Genomic DNA, 22,180 nt, shown 5'->3' with positions numbered 1-22,180 from the left:
TCTGGGGGACGTAGTTTCTAGGTATGATGGGAGTTGGTGGCTTGGCAGCAATGGATGCTGGGAAGGGGAGAGAGGATGCCTGCTGAGAGAGAGGTCAGGGGAAAGAAAGCTCTTTCACGTCTCTGTCCCCCACTCCCAGCATGCATTGCTGCCAAGCCTACAATTCCCAGGCATTATTCCTCCCAGAAGTGCCTTGTCGTGGGCTGAAACTGGACGGAGACTGTGCTGGGCCTGCAGCCTCCCTTAAAGGGCCACCACACCCTCTTTTTAAGGGCTTCTTCCGTCCTTTGCCTGAATATCTTATTTTTACCCTGAACAGAGCTAATTACAAAACAGCCGACGATAACCTGTGAAACACAGTGGGTTAGGGCTTTGCCACTTAGGGGCTGTCCATAAGTTACGTAAGGCATTGGGGCAGGTCCTTAATTTTTCTGGTTTGTTTTGCTGTTACACAGTGTTACAAGGGGCAGGTGGGTCTTGAAAAAAGTCACCCCAAAAATGTACTGTGGAATTCACGAACAGCCCCTCGAGGGCGACGTCGTAGCTCTCACCCACACGTTCCATCCAGCAGTGGGGGCAGTGATGCATATTATTGAAGACCAGAAACAAAGCCATAATGTAACGTTCCCTTGGCTGGAGAGCCTTTTAAAACCACCTCGCGGATAAGGTGACCAGACCCAGCTGGGGGCTACTCACCCACGCACTGCGGAGGGATGTTGCTGTTACTCCACTGCCCTGTTTGCAGACACTCTGTGGTGGACTCTTCTCCGGCCTGCAGGTGGAATCCCTGATTGCAATGATAGACAGCTTTGGTACCCACTGTGTACTCCTTGCCAAAGACGATTCCGTTCTTTGGGGCTCTGGGCACTCCACAGGAGATAGCTGGGGAGGGGAAAAAATATTGCCCTCTGAGCTGAAATGTTGATAGATGGTTAATTAATAGAACTGGGCCCACTCCAGGTGCCCCCACTGGTGGGGATTTCAAGCCAGGTCAAGGATTCATAGCTGGGCCGTGATGGACTGAGCTAACCTCCCAGATCCAAACCACTCCTAATTTTGAGATTTCTGAATCCAGATTCAAACTCAGTGCTGTGGCCCATCTCTAATAAACGCAAAGGGCCGGATCCTCAGCTGGTGTAAATCAGGGCCGCTCCATTTTTCAAAGTCAATGGCGTTACACCCCGACCTACATTTTATACAGTGCCTGTAATTCTAAATAGATCACAAAGTGCTCCACCGTTTTAACAACAGAGTTGCAAGACTAAATAAGAAAATGACCTTTGTATTTAGATCCATAGCACCCCGGACCTCAAAACGTATTCCTAGAATTAATTAATTAACCTGTACGACACCCCGGGAGCATATAATACAGAGAATTGTATAGTTTAGTTGTGGCAGAGGCAGGACTAAATTTAGAGTTACAGGCAAGAGGGAAAAAATGGTGGTCAGATGACAGGTGAAATCAGATGGAGCCAACAAAGTGGAGTGAGGCAGGGAGGCTGTGCAAGGTGACTGGAGCTGCAGAGGAGAAGGCTCTCACACTGTTATTGCTAAGGAACTCACTGTAGTAGCCAGAGGGAATGGTTTGGTGGTCAGCTCGGGGTCCAAGAAACAGAGATTCTATTAACCCTTTCCATTCAAGGACTTGTGGGGCAGGATTCCACACCCAGAGTTAAGACAAAATAGCTAGCTTGAAGGGGACACACCAATTCCTCTTCATTTCACCTATCCAAGTCCAGGCAGAAAGGGGCACCCATCCAAATTCTTCCCGATGGGGCCCTGCTTCCCTATGGGTCAGGTTCTTGAAGCATCAGGAAGAGGAAACCAATCCAAACGTAGCTCCAGAACCTCTCGGCTCCTGGGATGAATAGGTCACCACAGACAAATGCATTATGACTAGCCTCTGTCCCTATTGCTGTGTTTTGTAAAGGGACCTGCTCAGTGCCACAAAAATAACATTTTACACACACAGGACTGCAGAATGGGGGACTCGCTGCTCTATTCAGCTGCACCATACCTAATGAGTGGGGGGAAAGCTCCCACTGAAAACCAGGAAGTAAAGATGGGTAGAACATGGCTCCATCCCCATGTACTCCGGGTAACCCAGTTGACCTCGTGATGACCACTTTACTACACTAAGCATAACAGATCATTAGAGGCGAGGCTGCCCTTGACAACTGGGTGCCGCAGTGTTGAGAGCCCTTCCTGAATGAGTCTATCCCAACTGATTTCTGGGCACTCCCCCCTGTAAAGTGAGAGGCTGCAGAGATGGTGTCCCTAGCCTCTGTTTGCCAGAAGCTGGGAATGGGCGACAGGGGATGGATCACTGGATGATTCCCTGTTCTATTCATTCCTCTGGGGCACCTGGCGTTGGCCACTGTGGGAAGACCGGATACTGGGGCTGGATGGACCATTGGTCTGACCCAGTGTGGCCGTTCTTATGCAGTGTGGTGGGCTGGAGTTCAAGGCCCTGAAAGTGTCTGGCTTAATGGGGCAGCAGGGACAGAGAGAGAGAGAGCGTTTAGAGGGTTTAGAAAGGGGGCTGATCCTAGGGGACAGAGGGGAGTGGACGCAGAAGCTTGTCACCCAAGCAAAAGGCAGACTGGAATGGTGTGTGTCCGTGCTCTGAGCTTTGTACAACACACTGCATGTCATGCTGATCTCTTCCCGTGCCCACAGAGCTGGAATATTGGGCAAGCAGAGGCTGTCTCTCAATCCCCTTTTCTTCATTAGCATTCACTGTGGCTGCAAAAGTGGTCTGGGGCTCGCCTCCAAATGTAACAAGCGGGTTCCTGCCCCACTCCTCTCGAGTCTGGGTTAAGATGGCAGCTGGTCCATTTGGATTGATGACTCAGAGCCCACCCGTCTGGACTGGCGTAGGACAGCAAATGGGAATGGAGAGCTTGTGCAATGTTACGCTGCTGTTAGAAAGCAGCCAACAGAGCCTCGCCGCAAAATGCCACCACAGGCTAGGGAGGTGGAAGAAGATAACAGGACTTGTAGGAACTGCCGCTTTGGGATGGACCCCTGCACCAAACAATGGTACATGTGGGTGTCTCTTTTTAAAAGGGTCTAAAGTTAATGTATTATGCGAGTGACCATCCCTAGAGAAAGAGCTTCCTCTGCTCAGCCACTGCGTGGCCAGACTCAATGCACTTTGCAAAGGAGGGCTTGTAAAATGGGGAAACTGAGGCACAAAGACTTCCCCAAGGTCACCCAGTGGCAGAGCCAAGAATAGAACCCCAGTTCCCTGAATGCCACAGCAGTTCTCTAGCTACTAGATCACAGTTGCCACATTCAAGCTTCACCAGGATGGGCCCCCCTCTAGTGGTGAGAGGAATGTCCAGTCGTCCTCCTTCCTCCTCGACTGTGATAAGGGCCCTGCTATGCTAGGTGCTGTATAAACACACAGAGAGAGACAGCCTTAAAGAGGTTAAAAGCCACGCAGACAAGGCATGCAATGGGAGAGTATTGATCACCATCCTACCGGTGGGGAACTAAAACACAGAGAGGTGATGTGGCTTGTGCAAGGTGTCACTCGAGGAAGTCTGGAAGAGCAAGTCACAGCCCACCACTTCAGCCACACAACCAGCCTTCCTCTTATTCACCCAACAGGCCATGAAAGGTTGCAAAACTCAGAGCCAGTCAGGAGAGTGGCTTTTTGTGATACGGGCCCCATTGGGCGTTGAGTGGACAGACCCATCACATTTCATTCCGCATAGACCTGCCATTGGTGGCATGGCTTTCCACCCTTGCAGGTGCAAAGCACTTTCATCTCATTACCAGCACCTGAGCCACTCAACGCTCCAGTCTGGAAAGCAATTAAGCAGCACCTAACATAAGCTGGTCTTGCTAATACACGTGGGTAATCCAGCAAACACGTATTAGCGGGATCAGGCATATCCCCGGTTGAAATGATAATCGCACGTATGTCACTTCAGCGAGCTAAGGAGCTTGATGAATCCGGCTAGGAGACGGGGTGTCTAGACAAGTTGCCATGCTGAATACCAATTTCATTCAGAGGTGAAAGACGACGGTGCTGGAAATTCATATCATTCTTAGCCTGTTAGCTGTCATTTGGTAATCACTTTTTTCCACACATTATATCTGATCAAAGCAACTCAAGAGGTAACCACCAAGCCAATAGCTTTTCCTCTGGTGTCTACCTCACCCTGTCTGCCTCTCAGAGTCTAAGAGAAAGAGGAGACAAGGAGATGGTGGTGTTTAGGGACTTCGCCAAAAAGAGAACTCTCAGAAGTGAAAACACTTAGGGACCGACCCAAAGCCCATTAAAGTCAGTGCAGGTACGTCTACACAGTAAAAAAAAATAGCAAACCCCACGGCAGCGAGTTTCAGAGCCTGGGTCAACTGACTCGGGCTCGCACTCCAGGACTACCAACAGCAGTGTACACATTCCCACTTGGGCTGAGCCTGGGCTCCAAGACCAAATCCCCAGGCCGGGTTTCAGGGCCCGGGCTCTCGCCCAAGCCCCAACACCTACACTGCTACTGCTGTTTTTAGCTGCTGCAGGGTCTTGTTTCTTTGCGACGCAGACCTCCCCTGAAAGTCTTTCTACTGACTTCATTGGGATTTGGATCTGAGCTTTAGTGTGTATGGAACCAGAGAGTGGAGACTGCTCCATGCTTTCTGCTGGTGCAGGTATCCTTTAGCACCAATGCCATTTGCAAACCAGAGGACCTAGTGGCTGAGGCAAGGTACTGGAACTGAGCAGAACCAACTTCTGCCACAAGCCCCCAGCATGACACAAGGATTATCATCCCCGTTTGGGGAAACTGAGGCACTGAGCACTTAAGGCGGGGCTTTTCAAAGGTGCTGAAGAGAACTGGGTGCCCACTTTCCACTGAAACTCCAAGAGACTTGGAGACATCATTCCCTAAATTTCCTGTGAAAACCTTAAGCTGGGTATCCCACCAACCTTAAGCTGGGTATCTCACTTCCCCCATCTGTAAAGCAGGGATAAGCATCCCTCTTTCTGCCCACCCTTACTCTTGGGGGGTGAGCACCACCTCCTGCTGGGAGTGCGCACAGCACCTGGTGCAATGGGGCTCTAGGAGCTAAAGTAATACACACAATAAATAATAGTGGAGAAGCGACACCAAAGCAACTAGCCACACGGACGTAATATTGGGGAGGGGGTAATGACCAGAGAAGAAGCACTAGAACAAAGGGGCCAGACTTGCCTCTCTGTTATGCTAATTTTACCCTGGGGTAACCCCACTGCAGTGACACCATGCGACCCAGAGAAGAATTAGTCCCATGCTATTTATGGCCTTCTAGCACTCCAGCCAGTTATTTCTTCTTGTTATGCTGGTTTCCTTGTGTCTCTGTAGCTGCCTGTTTGATTTTGTTTGGACACCTGCCACTGCATAAACCCTCTGTTGACACAGGGGGTAGTCAGCAATAATCCGGGCCATTCAGGCCAGATGTAGTTAAATAAAAAGTTCATTATGCTACTAATCCCCTCCGTTCCCCACAAAACCCTCTTCACCTGCAGATGGCCAGGCTGAAATGTGAACAGTCCATCACAGACGGCTGGCTGGGCCTTCGGATATTCCGCTTGCTGCACCACATGGGCTCTGGTGCCCTGCGCTTTGCAATGGAAGGATGTCCCTATTTGCAAATTTGGTATCCTTGAACAGAATGTGGGATTATTTAGTCTTTATTTACAGGTCCGGTGTGGAGCAGAGAGGCTTGGTTTTTGGGATTGCAGTAAACTTGCCATCTGCCCCAGCAGAACCCAGGTTGAAATGCAAGCGCCGCAATCCAGGGGAGTCAGAGAAGAGGACGAAATATTGGAACTCTTCCCAGGGAAAGCAAAGTCAGCATTTATCTTTGAGGGACCCATTCAGAGCCTAGCTCTCAGGATGCGGGGGGGGGGCACTGCCGGGGAGGGAGCGGGAAGGTATGAGAGCGGTGTTTACAGGAAAACGTGTGCTAGGGAAGGACACAGGCTCTGATGGCAAACTGCAAAAAGAAGGCAGCTTAAAAATAGACAGCGGAGGTAGAAATGATGCATTAGATCATCTTGTATTGTCCCCTCTGTGCCACTGCAGGATTGTTCCCCGCAGAATGTTCTGTACTAGTTCCATAAATGTCAGCCAGGACACAACAGCCAATGAAGATTGCTTGGAGAGGATGGGGAAAGGAATGGAGGATTCTGAGCTGGCAGAAGGGGGCTATGGGAAATGTCATTGTTAACTAAACCATGTGCTTATGGGGACCCCAGTTCCCATCCTCCCGACACGGCTGATTGTATGAGCAATTTATTCCATGTTGTGGGACGAGTTCCCAAATCCCTGCTGTGTGATGCTAGCTACTGGAAAAGAGAGATGCTGAGGACAGCCAAAAACAAAAGGTTGCCAGTTGGCTGAAAGAGAGCAACAAAAAATACGTGCTGGAGTTTATGTAGTTGTACTGGGCAACATAGACAAGCCAGCAATTGATCTCATCTCATCAAGGCCAGATGGGGGAGCTGCTACCACTGTGAATTACAGTGATAAGTAGCACTTAGCTAGTGTTACTTATCCAGTACTACAGAGCTCAAAGATTTTGATAATGGTGGGGAAATATGATTTGTATTTTAAAAATGGGGGACAAACTACAGCACAGAGTGGGGAAGTGACTTGCCATACAGAGAGACAAGGAGAGAATCCAGGAGTCCTGACTCCCAGGCCTGTACTTCACCCACTAGTCCCAAAGAATGAGCTTTCCCCCAACTTCACCTATCTAATATTTGTAAAGATACCGGGCCATACGCATTCCTGCATACGCATTCCTGATGTAACTCTACGGAGTTGGTAGAGTCACACCAGGGAGGACTTTGGCCTGCTGTGCATTGATAAAAGAAGTAATCCAAATAAAGGCCAGATTGTTCACCCCATCATTGCTGGGTCTCCCTGCACGCTCCTGCTGCTTTACCATGAGCGTTTCACTGGAACATGCCAGGTGGCTACAGGGCAGGGTGCATGGCCGAGTCACACCCAGTAAATCAATCCACAGGCACATGCAATTGTTATTGGTGAAGCAGCTCCCGAGCGAAACTCTGCTCGCAGGCAGCATTTGACTTTCCAGAGCGGCCCCTGCTGCTTTAGGAACAGCCGTAGGCCTGGAATGACTCTGGAAGGAGCAGGCTTCATGCAGGGTCTGAGCTGCCAAGCTCTCAATAACACCACAGGGGCTTTCTGGCTTCCAGATCTTGTAGCTGTAACTAATGGACCACACAACACAGAGTCAGCTTCCATGGAATCACCGAGGGAGGCCGAATGGGACTCGGGGCCCCCCATCCCACTTTTATTGTCTTGTTGATGTCCACCTCGGTGCAGCTGCAGGACATGTCCCGCACAACCCAAGAACCAACACACTCTATATAAGTAAAATTCCCCCTGTCTTGCAGGAAGGGAGGAGTAGATCCTCAAAGGTATTTAGACACCTAACTCCCATTCAAACCAATGGGAGTTAGGCTCCTAAATACTTTTCAGGATCTAGGCTGGAGGGTGGTTTTGTTTTGTTTAATAGGAATGTGATCCCCAATGTAAATCGCCTTTTAGGGCAGGTAGCATCTCAAGTGGCCAATCTAGTAAACGCTCAGGAGTGTTACTATCCTCTGACGCAGCAACAAGGATGGTGGGACTTTGGTTTAGAAAGATTTCAACAAGTAACTCCTGCTTTCTCAGGTACCCGACAGAAATTCTTCACACATGGTTTAATGTCTCATTCCATCGGGATTCATGAGCTATGGTTGCTATGACAGCCTGCTGCTAACATAACTGTGTCGTATGCTCGGATTCAGCTGCTCTATTCAACTAACCGGCTTTTACCCAAGGGTTATTCACTTGTTTGCCCCAGCCCCGTCCCTTATCCGTCTCTTGTTAACAGCACCGCTTTCCGTGGCTTGGATTGCTGTACCCCACTCGCCCTTCTATTAGTACGAACTCTAAAAAGGAACTCAGGGCAACCAAACACAGAGCAGCCCTTGCAATTGGAGAGGGTGGGTCCCAGTGCAAGACCTAGCAGTCTGGAATGTCCGTATCCCCTCCTGCCCTCTGCAGTTGATTGAAAAACAAAGGAAGAAGTTAGCAACATTTTTGCAAATTTTATTCCCGAGTTTTTTGTGTCGAAATTTCAACCAAACAACATCACCCCGAAATGCTATTTATTGAGAAATGGTTAAAAAATAGAGACAATGTTGCAAAATTTCCCCTATCCTCCCCACACAGCAACTGTTTCCGTCAGAGTTTTGCATTTTGAAAGATGTAGTCATCTGGGTTTTTTTCCAAGTCCTCAGAGAAGCTAAGGTGTGAATGGACAGGATTTACAAAAGAGCCTAACACCCAGGTTTTTAATGGGCATTAGTCACCTAAATACCTTTAAAAATCTGGCCCAAAGTAATTTAGGAGCACAAGTGTACCTTACCCTCCTAAAACACTTAAGCATCTCTTGAAAATCTCACCCTGAACTATCCTGCTACTCCATGGGGTGAGGGATAACGCTAGTATGAGAACACCTTGCCTACACGGTACCTGTTCTCTGGCTAGTTTCCTGAGCCATCAATACAATGTTGATTCCCCAGCATTACATTCACTTGGATTCTTGGAACATTACAGGAAGAAACATTCAGAGCTATTGGAAAACCCCGTCAGGATAAAGAGGAGTGTTTTATCAACAGAGAAAAGCAGGGATGATCGTTGGACTGAAAACAGTGTGACAAAGCTCTGTCCTTGCCTCTGTGGGTCCCGCGTTTCCTGGTGGATTTCGCTAGCCTCAGAGGCTCACTATGACCCTCCACGTAACCCTTCTTTTTCTAGAGACAAGGGTCACGGTCTACTGAGCCATTTTCATCATAAGCCAGCAAGGGAGGTGAGGAGAAATTATCCTTTCTTGCACAGTCTCTGTTGTTTCCCAGTCTCAGTGATTAATCAGGGGGCAAAAGGGGGGGGGGGAGCCCGGGCCCACCCTCTACTCCGGGCTCCAGCCCAGGGACCCTAATAGTATCAGCTATGGTAGCTGACCTTTTAGAAACATGACATGTACAATTCCCTGGGCTACTTCCCCCACAGCAGCCCTCACTTCCTCAAGCTCCACTTCCCCCTTACCTCAGGGCCTCCTTCCTTGTGCCTGATATGGTGTGTACTACTCAGCCTCTCCAACAGCGCAACTTCCTCCCACAGCTCCTGACATGCACCCCCACCTGACTGACTGGGAGGCTTTTTACTAGTTTCAGCCAGCCCCTGATTGGCTTCAGGTGTCCCAATCAACCGAGCATTCTCCCTGTCTTCTGAAAAGTTCTTAATTGTCTTAATTGACCTGGAGCAGCTTTCATTTTACTTAACCTGGTACCAGAGATTTGTTTAGCCTGGAGCTAACATATCTATCTCCCACTACTTTTCCATAGCCATCTGGCCTTGCCCCGTCACAACAGGTACAAATACCAACAGCAGTGAGCAAGAAGGAGAGAGCTGGGCTTAAAAAAAATGGATGGAACATGGTGATGCAGCCGGTGATGTTCCGGCGGGAGCTTTTCCCTCTGATGCATGTGCAAAGCACCATGTGCTTGAGACACATGATCAATAAGAGAGAAATTCACAAAGGACCATTATGTGCCCAGTTCCTACTGAAAGCCAGTTGGAGCTGGGCACCTATCTGTCATTTGTGCCTTGAGAAATCTCCCCCTTAGCACACAATAATTAGCCTAGGCTGGGATTTTCAGATGTGCCTAAGGGAGTTAGGAAGCACAATCCTGCCACTGAAGCCACAATCCCATTGCAGGTCAAGGAGACCCATGATCCTTAGGTGCTTCTGAAAACCCCGCCCCAACCCCTAAAGCCCTCGCTCCAGGCTGGACTGTACCATGACCCAGTTCCTCCATAATGGTACACATTGCGGCACAGGCTTTGAACCCTGCCCCCTCTTCCCTAAGGCTTCAGAGCCTAAGCTCCAGCCGAAGCCGTAACATCTACCCCACCTCCTGGCCCCTTGCTCGCACTGAGTGAACATTCCCCACTGCCCCTACCTGCAGCCAGAGGCACCTAGCACGCAGAGGAAAAAGGGCCGCAGCAGTGCAGTTCTATCCAGCCCAAGCCCCCAAGCAAGCCAGCGCTTCATCTGAGCTCAGACTGAGGAAGAGCTCAGGGGATTGGGTGTCCCCTTAGTACAAACCCACCAAATGAGGGTAAATCCATCCTCAACATCGTACCCACTCATTATACTCCACACCTGAACATAGCCATGATATGAACAACATACCCCCATATCTCAATGTCTGTACTTTGACCCGTTAAACTTTTACCCCCAATCGGGGAGACTGCAGATTATGTATTCCTTACGCCACCCACTCCTAAACCGAATTTCGCACCCCTTGATAATCTGTACCTTATTCCCTGGTAACCAGAAATTTCTATGCTTAAAACTCTGCACCGTTTTCTTTTTACTTCAACGTCATCTTAATAAAATTATTCATTTGCCTTCTCCTCACCTTGGCACAGCGGGACCGCTTCACTCCAGTGGTAGTAGCCTTGAGGGTGCCTTGTGCACAGGGTACTGCTGTGGCCAGTGAGACGGTAGCCCGCGTCGCAGCCGAAACGGATCTCGCTGCCTGGCTGCAGCCCGGTATGGCTGAGAATCGAGCCGTGGAAAGGGGACGGAGGGAGGCTGCAGTAAGGAGCTGGAGAAGGGGGAAAATATGTCACACACACACACACACACACACGGACATATCCTGGAACAAAAGAGGTGCCGTGTCGAGACAAATGCGCCTCTCTGTGCTTAGGTGTTAGACAGGGTTTGCTTTGGTACAAGAGCTTACAAGGAAAGAGACGGGTTGCAAAAAAATATAAAGCCAAAGGGGGAAATGTTACAATGGCATATAATCAGGAACGGGCATTATTAACAGCAATGCAAAGAACCTGTCCGCTCTGCGAGTGATTTCCAGCCATATTTAGGGCAAGACTGTACTGCTCCAGCAGCAGACCAGGGAGGGAACTGTGACTCAGAGACACACTTCCATCCTTGCTCAAAGGGGAAAGTAACGTGCTACACTGGTCTATGCCAGATGACTTCCGCTCTTTGCACCAGCTCAGCACTGCTGGCTGGCATGTTGGGGGAACGGAGTCAAGGCTCTGCCCACCTGCATGGGACCAGGAGCAGCTGCTCACAGAGATGGCCCTTACAGCACCGTGAGATGCAGCACCGGAGTAAGGGCAGCTCAGAGTCCTGCCCTCAGTAATTAAGGGTCTGACCCTGAGAGGTTCTGAGTGCCCCCAACTCCCACTGGATCCAATGAGTTTTGTGGGTGCTCAGCACTGCTCACGATGGGGCCTTGAGAGAGCTGTATGCAAGGGGTGGGGGTGTTCTTGAACACCGAGAGCATCTGAACGTGGCTGATTTCAGGTTCTGTTCCAAGCCGGCAGGGTTGGTCTGACAGTCACATGCCCTTTGAGCGAACTGGGGCCAGAACCGGAGCCATTATTACAAAGCACCACAGCATTCCAGAGTAAGCACTGAAAACGCTGCAGGTGACAATCCAGACGCTGCCGTGCTTTTCGGAGATTCCAAGGCCAGAAGGGACCACCGTGATCATCTAGTCTGACCTGCTGTATAACACAGGCCAGAGACCTGCCCCCAAACCATTCCCAGCACGGACCTTTTAGAGAAACATCCAATCTTGATTTAACGGTTGTCAGAGATGAAGAACCCACCACAATCCTTAGCAGATTGCACCAATGGTTAATTACTCTGATGGTTAAAAATGTGTGCGTTATTTCCAGTCTGAATGTGTCTAGCGTCAACTTCCAGCCATTGGATCAAGTTATACCTTTCTCTGCTAAATATTTGTACCCCATATAGGTACTATAATGACATCACTGCTTACCCTTCCATCGTTAAGCTAAACAGATTGAGCTCCTGAAGTCTATCATTAGAAGGCATGTTTTGTAATTCTTAATCATTCTCCTGGCTCTTCTCTGATCCCTCTCCAGTTTAATCAACATCCTTCCTGAACTGTGGACACCAGAACTGGACACAGGATTCCAGCAGCGGTCGCACCAGTTCCAAATACAGAGGTAAAATAACCTCTCTAGTCCTACTCGAGATTTCCCTGTTTATGCATCCCAGGATCATATTAGCCCTCCTGGTCACTGGGTCACAGTGGGAGTTCATGTTTATCTGATAACCCACCACTACCCCCAAATCTTTTTTTAGAGTCACTGCTTCTCAGGATAGAGTCCCCCACATCCTGTAAGTCGGGTTGGGGCTATCATTCAAGTACTTTTTCTTGTATGGGAAGCTGGGCAAAACTCTCAATTTTGCAAGTTTTTTGGAGACAAAAACAGGTGAAACTCAGTGAGCTCGAATGAGTTTTGCTTTTGGTTTTTATGTTCTCAGTGGAGGTCCAGGTCAGAAATCAAAAAGAAAATGTTCACAAGCCCATCCCTAGAGGAGCAAAACCACCAAGATTTACCCAGCTCTGGAAATTAGGAGTAATGTCTAGTAATTAAATATTAATTGATTCATTTACTGAGTAATGGCATTTATTTATGACATTCACTCAGGGTCACACTCTAGTTTTATGGCCGTCATTAAGTAATTGAAATTTGCTAGCTTCCAAAAGATGCTAATTAATTTTGAGGAATTCTTAGTAAACGGTTAGTATCCAGTAATTGGTTTATGCTGGATGAGACATTAAAACTAACCCTGTTCCCTCTGACAGCAATGGCAAAACACCCAGTGACTGGAATGGGAGCAGGATTTTAGCCCCAGTATTTCCCTTTGGGTTCCATAATACAAGAAGTCACTCCTGAGTCACTTCTCATGCACCAAACGGATTCTCAAACAAGTTCCAAGTACTGTGCTTCTGATGCTACACACCAGACAGCTCTGAGCAGCCACACGGCCTCCTCAGTATTAGGATCCAATAACACACCATCAAAGTGATCTTGAAACGAATCATAGCTAGGGAAATGCTGTTTTAAGGACTTAGCGGTTAAAGAAGCTGTCCAATCAGGGCTTCAGATCCACACAACAGGTGGATAAAATTCCCCCCCCCCATGCCAAGAGTCTGCAAAAAGCCTATGCTGTACATTGGACTTCAGTGGGACTCAACTCTACGCCTCGTCGAATTTTGTCTACAGACAGCTGTGTGGAACTAGTTTCGGGTCACTGAGATCATGCAACATTTTTCTGGTTTCGGTTCCCCAGGAAGGGTTCCCTGGAGTTTTTGCTCCCAACACCCCCCACAAAATAACTAAAGGTTTGATGCCCAGATATCACAGGGATGGGGGCATCAGAAATACAAAATGCAGGGTGAACTGCAGGCAAAAGCTGCACGGTTCCTTTGGAAACCCCAAACTGACCCAGTTTCCCAAACATCAGTGACCTGTGCAGTGAACTGAAAACTAGGCAGGCTTTGGGCTGCTCTAGAATGCTCTGTACAGCTGCACTCGCCCAACCCAGCCCTGCTCGGCTCATGCAGGAACAACACTCAAATGGGAAAAGCAAAGGGAGTTAGCCAAAGGAACAGCCACATTCTCAGGGGCCGGTTTCCAGTCTCTACTACGAACTCACCTGAGTAGCGGATTTTAAAGCCCTTTCTGTTGTATGCATGGTCGGAGGACCAGCGGAGATAGACCTTGTTCCCAGTGCTGGTTACAGTCAGAGGAGCAGAGTAATTCCCACTTAGAGACAACAGCAGTGGGCTCTGGCCAGCGGGACCTTTAGGGAAAGATCAGACAAGTGAAAGTTGGGGCTGGCACATGGCAACACCTCCCCTCAGCAATAGTCACTCCTAGCCTCACACACCAGGACCTGATCTTTGCAGAAGGGACACATGGCCAGACCTGTTTTTGGCCACACTGTGGGAGCTTTAACTTCCCCTTGAACATTGCTATTGAGTTCTGCGGGGCCAGCATTTCTCCCCAGGGCAGAACCTTCTGCACACTCACTGGGACAATGTGCAAGGGGTTTGTGTTCTGGGTTCAGCCATGCGGCTGCATTTCTGAGTGCATTAACGGAGCTGCTTAGCTGTGACACAAGAGAACCTGACTGAATACAGGCTCCTCAGCTCTCCTGCAAAGTGACACATCTCCCTGGTGTGTGGTTTAGGGGAAATGTCCTTGGATTGCTTTAAAATCCTTTCATTCCTCCCTCTCAAACCATCCTCCCCAACGACCTTCCTCATTGTTCTTCAGCCTTGCACATCCTCCAGCTACTTCCCTTTCTCCGTGCAAAGCTATCCCAACTACTTCACTGAGCCATCCCGCCCGGATGAAATCACGGCCCCTCCCTCACCTGGAAGTGAAGCACAAAGTAGAGCTTCTCACTGTGCTGCATTCCCAAGTAGAATTGCTCCCCCAGGGTATGTCTACACTGCAGCTAAACACCCCGCGATTGGCCCACATCAGCTGACTCCAGCTTGCAGGGCTTGGGCAACGGGGCTGTTATATTTGTGGTGTAGACTCAGGAAGGAAACTGGGCTCTGGGCCCTTGTGACAGCGGAAGATCCCAGAGCCTGGGCTCCAGCATGACCCTGAATGTCTACGCCACACTTACAAACAGTTCCGTAGCCCAAGCCCAATGAGCGCAAGTCAGCCGACACAGGCCAGCTGCAAGTGTTTAACTGCAGTGTAGACATACCCACTTAGGGGGACTTTCTCCAAGCACAACAGGGTGATAGGTATGTTGGTGGAAAGAACGGCCTAGGCTCAGGGAAGACAGCATTTAGTGACTAACAGCAACACTCACTGCTACGCGGTTGTGTTCTTTCCCCCACCCCCAACAGACATCGTCCAAGTGATTCACTCGACAGTTACCATCAAAGATCTCAAACTCGTCGTACTGCTTCTCGCTCAGGAAGTACTCGATGGTGAGGGTGATGTTGTATCCGGGCTCTACTTTGATCACCCAGGAACAGGTCTGGAAATGGGGGTAACGCCCCAAGTAGCTCTGGCTGAGGATCACGCCGGTGGAGTCCGTCAGAACCTCATTCATCAGGCAGTGCACTAAACAAAACCCAAACAAGAGTCCACAGAAAATGAGACCTCATTTCAGGGGCCAGAAGAAAATGAAGGCCAAGGTTTTAAAATGCAGGAGCTTAAAGTTAGGCTACAATTTCCAAAGTGGTTTGAAGGGACAAGGCTCCTAACTCCAAGTCCTAGTTGCTTGCTCTAATTACTAGATCTCACAAAACCTCAGAAGTGCTTATACCAGAAGCAAGTGTTAAATAAAAGTTTGGTGTAAAAACAAACCAAAAAACTAACCCAAGAGAAACTGGAAGACAAACACACAACAGGATCTTTATTTATCTGTACATCCATCCATCAGCAATTGTGTCTAATGCTGTAGTTAGTGCTATACTTGGATTACAGAAAACAGCAAGAGATGTCCAGAAGGGACAGTGGATTCTTTCCAAATCCTTAATCCCATTAATGATTTTTTACCGCTATAAATTGGTGATCAGATATAATTTAAGCAATCTCTTGGCTTGCAGGCTAACAACCACCAGTAAATAACTAAATGATGGCCCCCTCCCGCCCCGTTCTCCCCTTTAGTTCACACTATTAGAGAGAGACAAAGCTATAGAAAAATCTCCCATTATATAGCAAAAATGTTCAGATGGAGGAAAGACGATGAAGAGAAGTGGAAAAAAAACCGATCACTAGGAAGCGATAGGATAAATAAGGTAACAGGGTTGCATCTTTGGCATTCCTCCTGAGTAACAGGAAGGGGTGTGATGCATCACACTCAGGGCATTCAATTTTCTCTTCTTTAAAGCACTATGTAGTACTAATCCAGAAACTGCACCTCACAGACTCTGCCCTCAGGAGGACTGCACTTAGATGCAGTCAGTTCCTCGGTGCTACGGGGGTTCGTGAATCACTGGCAAACGGTCAGAGAGGGCTTTTTGTCTCTCCTAAAATAAGGATGTTTGGATTGTGGTTTTAATGACTTCACAGATGTAGCCAGGTGTCTGCTATGTCAGAACAGTGCCCGGAAAGGCTTTGTCCGGGCAGTGACTCGGGGAAGTACTTACACTTATGCTTAAAATTAAGCATGTTCTCAAATGCTTTCCTCAACTGAGGCCTCAAGGCATAACGCAGCGCTCCCCAATGCTAGACAAATTCTACCAGGAGGGGTTGAGAGCCATCAGCTCCCACACATAATTTCTCAAATCATTTCTCAGATGGATACTGTCATAAATTAACTGATAAATATTTTACTATTCACCCTGCTTTGCTCAGTACCTGCAGCTGACTAGACTGAGTCCCACGGCAGGAGAAGAGCCACTCCCTCACTATGGTCTTTCAGGGAGAAAAGCTTTGCAAATGTGTTGGGACCCAGGCCAGTTACCTTCGCAGGTTGGGGGTGGCCCTCCAAACTGGAGATGAGTCCCCAGCTTGCATGTCAGGATTTCGGTTCCGGTCAGGGTGAAGCCAGAGAGGCACTGATACCTCACGATATCACCTGGAAAGAAAGACAACACTCTCAGCTGGCAGAAGGTTTGGTTTATGAAGGATGAAATTCACAACCCTATGTAGAGTGGCCAGTACAAAGCTCAGGTACCATTTCATTCCCACTGTAGCCATAACACTTCCCTCTGCTATTTCAGGAGATTGCTCAAAGGGCCTGATTGCAGGGGACCCAGTGCATCAATCACACAATTCGCCTATTCTATAGCCACAGACTACCAATCCACAGGGGTGAAATTCACCCATGTGCAGCTCCACTTAATTCCCACTTCAACCATCTTTTAAGGACTTCAGTGAGACACGGATCCACTGCACATCAGTGAATTTGACTGAGAGCCTGCAGACATACCATGACCTTTCTAACAGCCAGTGCCGCACAGTGCCCCAGGATCTGAGAACCCAGCTCCTTCTGGCTCTCACACCAGTACGGATCCTGCAACCAGAATTTAGCTGGCCATGGTGTTCATAATGCGCAAGACAGACACAAGTCCAGCTGGATCCTCCCCTTAGTTATATGGGGATAATATGTGCAGTATAGATAGATAGATTATACAGGACAATACAAGTAAAATGTGGCACATGCGGGTCATATTCTGAGTGGGGGTAAAGCAGTGTCACTCCACTGATTTCAGTGGAGCTATGCTGATTTACACCAGCTGAGGATTTGGCCTGGAGGAGTAGATACAGTGAATGAGGTAGCTTTTGATCATGGCTACTTTTCTGGCTGCAGACATACTTTAAACACAGACACGACACTGACAATTAAAAAAAGAGGAAAACTTTTGTTTGAAGCCTTGCGGCCTGCTGCCCAGTGCGTTATTTTAATCGCCTTAAACATCTTAATGAGGCAGGACAGGATTGAGGCAAATAGCTCTGTAAGTTTCTGAACACGGATGGGGCTTTCCTAGGAGATGCGTCCTGGCAGTTACACTAGTGAGGATAAAAATCCTAAAGACTATCAAATCCAGCTGATTCAGTGCATAAGCCTATCACCAAACTGGGGCAAGCCCTCCAACCCCCCATACTGAATAGTGCAGAATTAGATGCATTCCGGGGTTCCTCTGAAGCATAAGCATTAGAGCCAAGATACCAGCTAGAGGGAGCTCTCATCTGTTCTGATGCAGCCTATCCTATGGGGATGGGTGTGGGGGAGAAGATACCTATGTTAAATTCTTCATTCTCAGTGATGATTTCGGCATTGGGAACAATGGTCGGAGGGCGGCATTTGAAGAGCTGATAGGCTGAAAAGAAGGAAAACCAGTCAGTGCATGGAATTGCTTCCAACGGGATGTGACTCGTCGGGATAAGGCATGCACATGCCTAATAACAGCTCAGTGTGGTGTAAGGATCTGCTTCTCTGAAACAAACTGCCACCCTGCGGCGTGGAGAACCCAGCAGTATCGATCTCAAGTTACTTATCTGGTCCCCATTACCCTGAGCAGCTCACAATCTTCCATCCTCACAGCATCCCCGGGAGGCAGGGCAGTGCTATTGTTCCCATTGTACAGATGGGGAACTGAGGCACAGAGTTGCTAAATTTAGTGGAAGGTCCCACAGGAAGATTGCAGCAGGACCCATGTCCCCCTAGTCCCAGGCTAGCCCCGTAACCCCTGGACCATCCTCTCTCTTTCTTGGTAGGGTCATGGCTGAGCCGTAGTTTACACTTAACACCTTATGAAAATATCATCCACTCCCTCCCTCCCCAGTATGTGAACCCCCATTATCAGGACTGTACAGTTCTGGCTCAGGCTACCTACATTATCCCAGCTTTATTCAGTCCCTGTCAGTGCCTGCTACATCCAGAGCCACTGCTGAAATAGCCAATGGATTCCAACCTACGTCCAACCTACCTGGTTTCTGAGAAAGGGCAGGTGAGGAGATGCAAGACCCCCCCCCCAGGTATTATTACAGTGTTGTTGTAGCCATGTTAGTCCCAGGATATGAGAGCAGCAAGGAGGGTGAGGTAATATCTTTTACTGGACACACCTCTGTTGGTGGAAAGAACAAAAGCTTATGAGCTTCACAGAACTCTTCCTCAGGTCTGGAGAGGGTAACCAGAATGCCCAAGCTAAACATAAGGTGAGACAAATTATTAAGCATAAGGAGTTCACACATATTGTAGGAGACCACTTAAAATGAAGTGGGCAGTTAACACCTCTCCAGTCATAGGACAATGGAGAGTTAATAGGCAGCAGGACACTAAAAAACATGGACTTGTTTTCTGCCTGGTTTTCTGCCTGTTACAACAATTTCTAAAACACCCTGCTGTCTACTAACTCCCCATTGTCCAATGACTGCAGAGGACCCCTCGCCCCACCTTGTCTCTCGCTGGTCCTTGGGATGGTGTCTGTGTCGAGAATCAGCACCATGGAGAGCACACGATGCAGCACCTCTGCTCCCAGGAAACAGGTGAATGGGAGGAGAGTGAAAGGAAGAATACTATATGATGTTGGGCTGTGGCAATTTGTTCACAAGAACATCTTCCTCATCAGTCTTGGTCTGCCTAGAATGCCATCTATAGCACACTACACACCTTCCACGCCCGAAGTCACTGGGAAGAAAGCTCTTTATTTGTATGCAAAGAGTAGAGGGCTTAGTTCATGGACAGATAAAGGGTGACTGGTGTTTACTGAGTGACTCCTGTGCTGAGGTGATGGGATCATCCACAGAGTCTGGGATACTTCGTGGAAGAGACTGGGCAACCTCAATTGGATTAGGTCAATCTGGGAATAACCAGGATGGGTGGAAATCTTGTTCTGCTCTCCAGCTAACTGAATAACTCACAATGAATAATTTTTCTGAGAATTTCATCTTTGGTCCCTGCCCTTGAACTGAGATTGCAAAATTCACTGATTTGTAACTTGGAATTATTCATTGTTTTATTCTGCAAATAATTCCTGGGATGCAGCTGGATTAAACTTCCAATGGAAAATATTAAAATTGAAGAGGCAGGTTGCAGTGTACAGTGTAACTTCCCTGGTATGTGATGTAAAAACAATAGTGCAGGTTTGAACCAGATGTTTAATTCTACATTTCTCAGCTGGCGCTGTGTTGGTGAAATAAAGAAGCCACCCAGCCAGGGAACAAAAACAAAACCGTTTGATTTATGAGCCAGGCCAAACACAACAAAGAGCAAATTTTACAATCGAACATACAGCCTGAAATGAACTATCAGCAAATATTCTACAACTTGAGCAAAATAATTTGCTGCTCACCAACAGATGCTCGAATCCCTATGGAGATGAACACACAAGGGATGTGAACATGGTTAAAACATCTGCTTTTGGATCTGAGTAACTCTTCTTGGAAAGCATTTTCTGAGGTTAGTCCTATTCTATTATACTCCTCCCACCAAGCCTGGGCCACCATAAACTTCTCTGCAATTGGTGTCAGCCTGCTAAGACCAGATGTACATGATCCACCTACTAGAGAGGAGCTAATTTTCACTAATTCTACAAAGCTCGTGGAAACGGCAGCAGATGAACAGTGTTCCAAAGACTTTATTATAATGTATTTAGATGCCTAAATTAGGATTTAGTTGCTTAACTTTAGACACCCACTCACCCCTCTCTGTGCCTCAGTTTCCCCATCTATATGTTTGGGGTACAACAACCCTCCCCACTTCAGTAGAGAGGTTGTGAGGCTCAATTAATGTTTATAACATGTTTGGAAAGAGTTGGATGAAAAGGGTGATTTATTTTTACCCATGCACAGCCTACGGGCAGTGCATGGCCCAACGTTTGCAAAAGAAAAAAAAATCCTGACATCATAATGAGCTAAGCTTGAACAGAGAAGATCAAAGGGAACTGTCAGCTCTGTAATTCTGTGAGATGCCTTCTATATAAAGTTCTTTGCAACTTATCAAAAAGTTACAGTAAAATGATGAGCTAATGAGCAGGAGAACAATGCATGTTCCAGAGATCTGGGCAGTTTAACTGCCGAACCTGTCACTTCTCCTGCAAAGCTTCTTTGGTCATGGAGGAATAAAAGGGGTGGGGAGCAAATGGGAGTGAATTTCCCATCAGCCATTTTGTCAAGCTCCCTGAAATAAACAGTTGCTTGAAGATTCCAAACCTTTGTTCCCCTGAACACTCCGCCTCTGGATAAACAACAGGTGCTTTATTATGGCCAACACAAAACAAGGAGAGGGAGAAAAAGCCCCAGAAGAAAGAGCAAAGGTCGGACAACTGTTTTAATGGCAGAAGCATCTCTGCAAAGATTTATTTTAATTGAAATAAAACTCCACGCTAGCGGTATGTCTGTACTGCAATCGGGGAGTGTGACTGCGGCTTGTGGACACACCTGAGCTAGCTTTAATCCAGCTAATTTGGGGTACCAGAACAGGGAAGCAGTGGACGCCTGGAAGCCTGGGTGCTTAACTCAGGAGGTGAGCCCACGCTGAAGTGTGGGCTGCAGCTACTTCACTGCTCCAGTACCCGAGCCAGCGCCATTAAAGCTAGCTCATGTATGTCCACCCTGTTGATCTCAGTGTAGACATAAGTGGCAGACTGGGCTTTAGGCCAAGATTTTCAACAGCGATAGATTATTCCATTTTGGGGAGCTCAATGCGAGCCACCATAAAGGGGCCTGATTTTCAGAGTCTGGGTACTCAGCACTTTCTCTCAGCGGCCCCCTTTAAGTAGGTGGTACCATGGTGGGACTCAAAAATCCCAGGTTCTAATCTCAGCCCAGCCACTGACCTGCTATGTGACCATGTGAAAATTTCTCTGCCTCTGTGTTCCCTCCCAACCTCTGCCTTCTCTATAAAGACTATGAACTCTTTGAGGCAGGGACTGCCTCTCACTAGGTATGCACAGCGCCTAGCGGGAGGAAGCTCTGATCTTAGCTGTAGGTGCAATAGTAAAAGAGAGAATAATTTCCTTCCCTTTATGTCAGAGTGGAATAAAGATTCCAGAGTCCAAGGCTGAATTAATCCCCTTGATTGTGGAATATAAAAAAAAAAAAAAAACCCGGCGGAAATCCAAACAACACACCTAGGAGAGACAGAGAGAAATGCTATTTGCAAGCTTTAAAATGGATGTTTGACAGTGGAGAATAAAAAAAAAAACCCCGACAAAAATTAAATTAAATGCTATTTTAAAAGTGCTTGACAGCATCTATTTAAGTGGAGAGATAACCTTGCAATTGGAGCATCAATCTCTATTCCTTAATGGGCTACATTTCAATACAGGGCCACGACTAAGTTGGTTTCAGCATCTGGATAACACAGCACTGATAAACCTTCCTCTGAAAGCACCCTGATGTGCGTGTTTGAAACACCACTGAGACCCACCCTTGAGTTACTGTGCCATAAACACCCTTTCCCATCACATTCACACATCAGGTTCTTGGGCTGTAACCTGGAATAAGCATTTCATAATAGGTGCAACGTCATCAAGTTTCAAGGATGCTGCCAACCATTCAGCCTCCCTGAATCACTCCTTTTCCAGGAGATGCTTCCCTGTAGGTGTTTAAAGGGGGAATGGTTCCCGTAAGCAGATGATGCTCATCATTGCGTTGGGGAAGATATTTAATGGGATGTCTTGTGTGCCCAATCTAAGCAAGTCTGTGCATGCACAAAGAGAAAAATTCTGCTCTCAGTTACATCGTGGCAGACCCAGGAGAAACGCTGTGGAACTCAGTGGACTTTCTGTAGACTTACACTGGCATATGGTAGGCACTGTCAATGAATCCACTCACTT

At 47.9% G+C, this 22,180-nt stretch overlaps 1 protein-coding gene across 11 annotated transcripts in view; it reads right to left on the bottom strand.

Moving 5' to 3' along the window:
• Nucleotides 1-22,180, bottom strand: part of CSMD2 (CUB and Sushi multiple domains 2) — a 548,097-nt gene that overhangs the window by 60,729 nt on the left and 465,188 nt on the right. For all 11 annotated transcript variants that reach the window (XM_073317325.1, XM_073317326.1, XM_073317333.1 and 8 more), the window contains 6 exons: nt 17,639-17,719; nt 16,360-16,473; nt 14,823-15,011; nt 13,579-13,725; nt 10,493-10,681; nt 697-882 (listed from right to left, as the gene is read on the bottom strand). In XM_073317325.1, coding sequence (XP_073173426.1) covers nt 697-882; nt 10,493-10,681; nt 13,579-13,725; nt 14,823-15,011; nt 16,360-16,473; nt 17,639-17,719 — 906 coding nt within the window. The remainder of the gene's footprint in view (nt 1-696; nt 883-10,492; nt 10,682-13,578; nt 13,726-14,822; nt 15,012-16,359; nt 16,474-17,638; nt 17,720-22,180) is intronic.

The sequence above is a fragment of the Lepidochelys kempii genome, chromosome 19, assembly GCF_965140265.1.
Source record: "Lepidochelys kempii isolate rLepKem1 chromosome 19, rLepKem1.hap2, whole genome shotgun sequence".
NCBI classification, from domain to species: Eukaryota; Metazoa; Chordata; order Testudines; family Cheloniidae; genus Lepidochelys; species Lepidochelys kempii.
The sequence above is the reverse complement of the archived record's forward strand: the minus strand, read 5'-3'. Positions and strand labels throughout refer to the sequence as shown.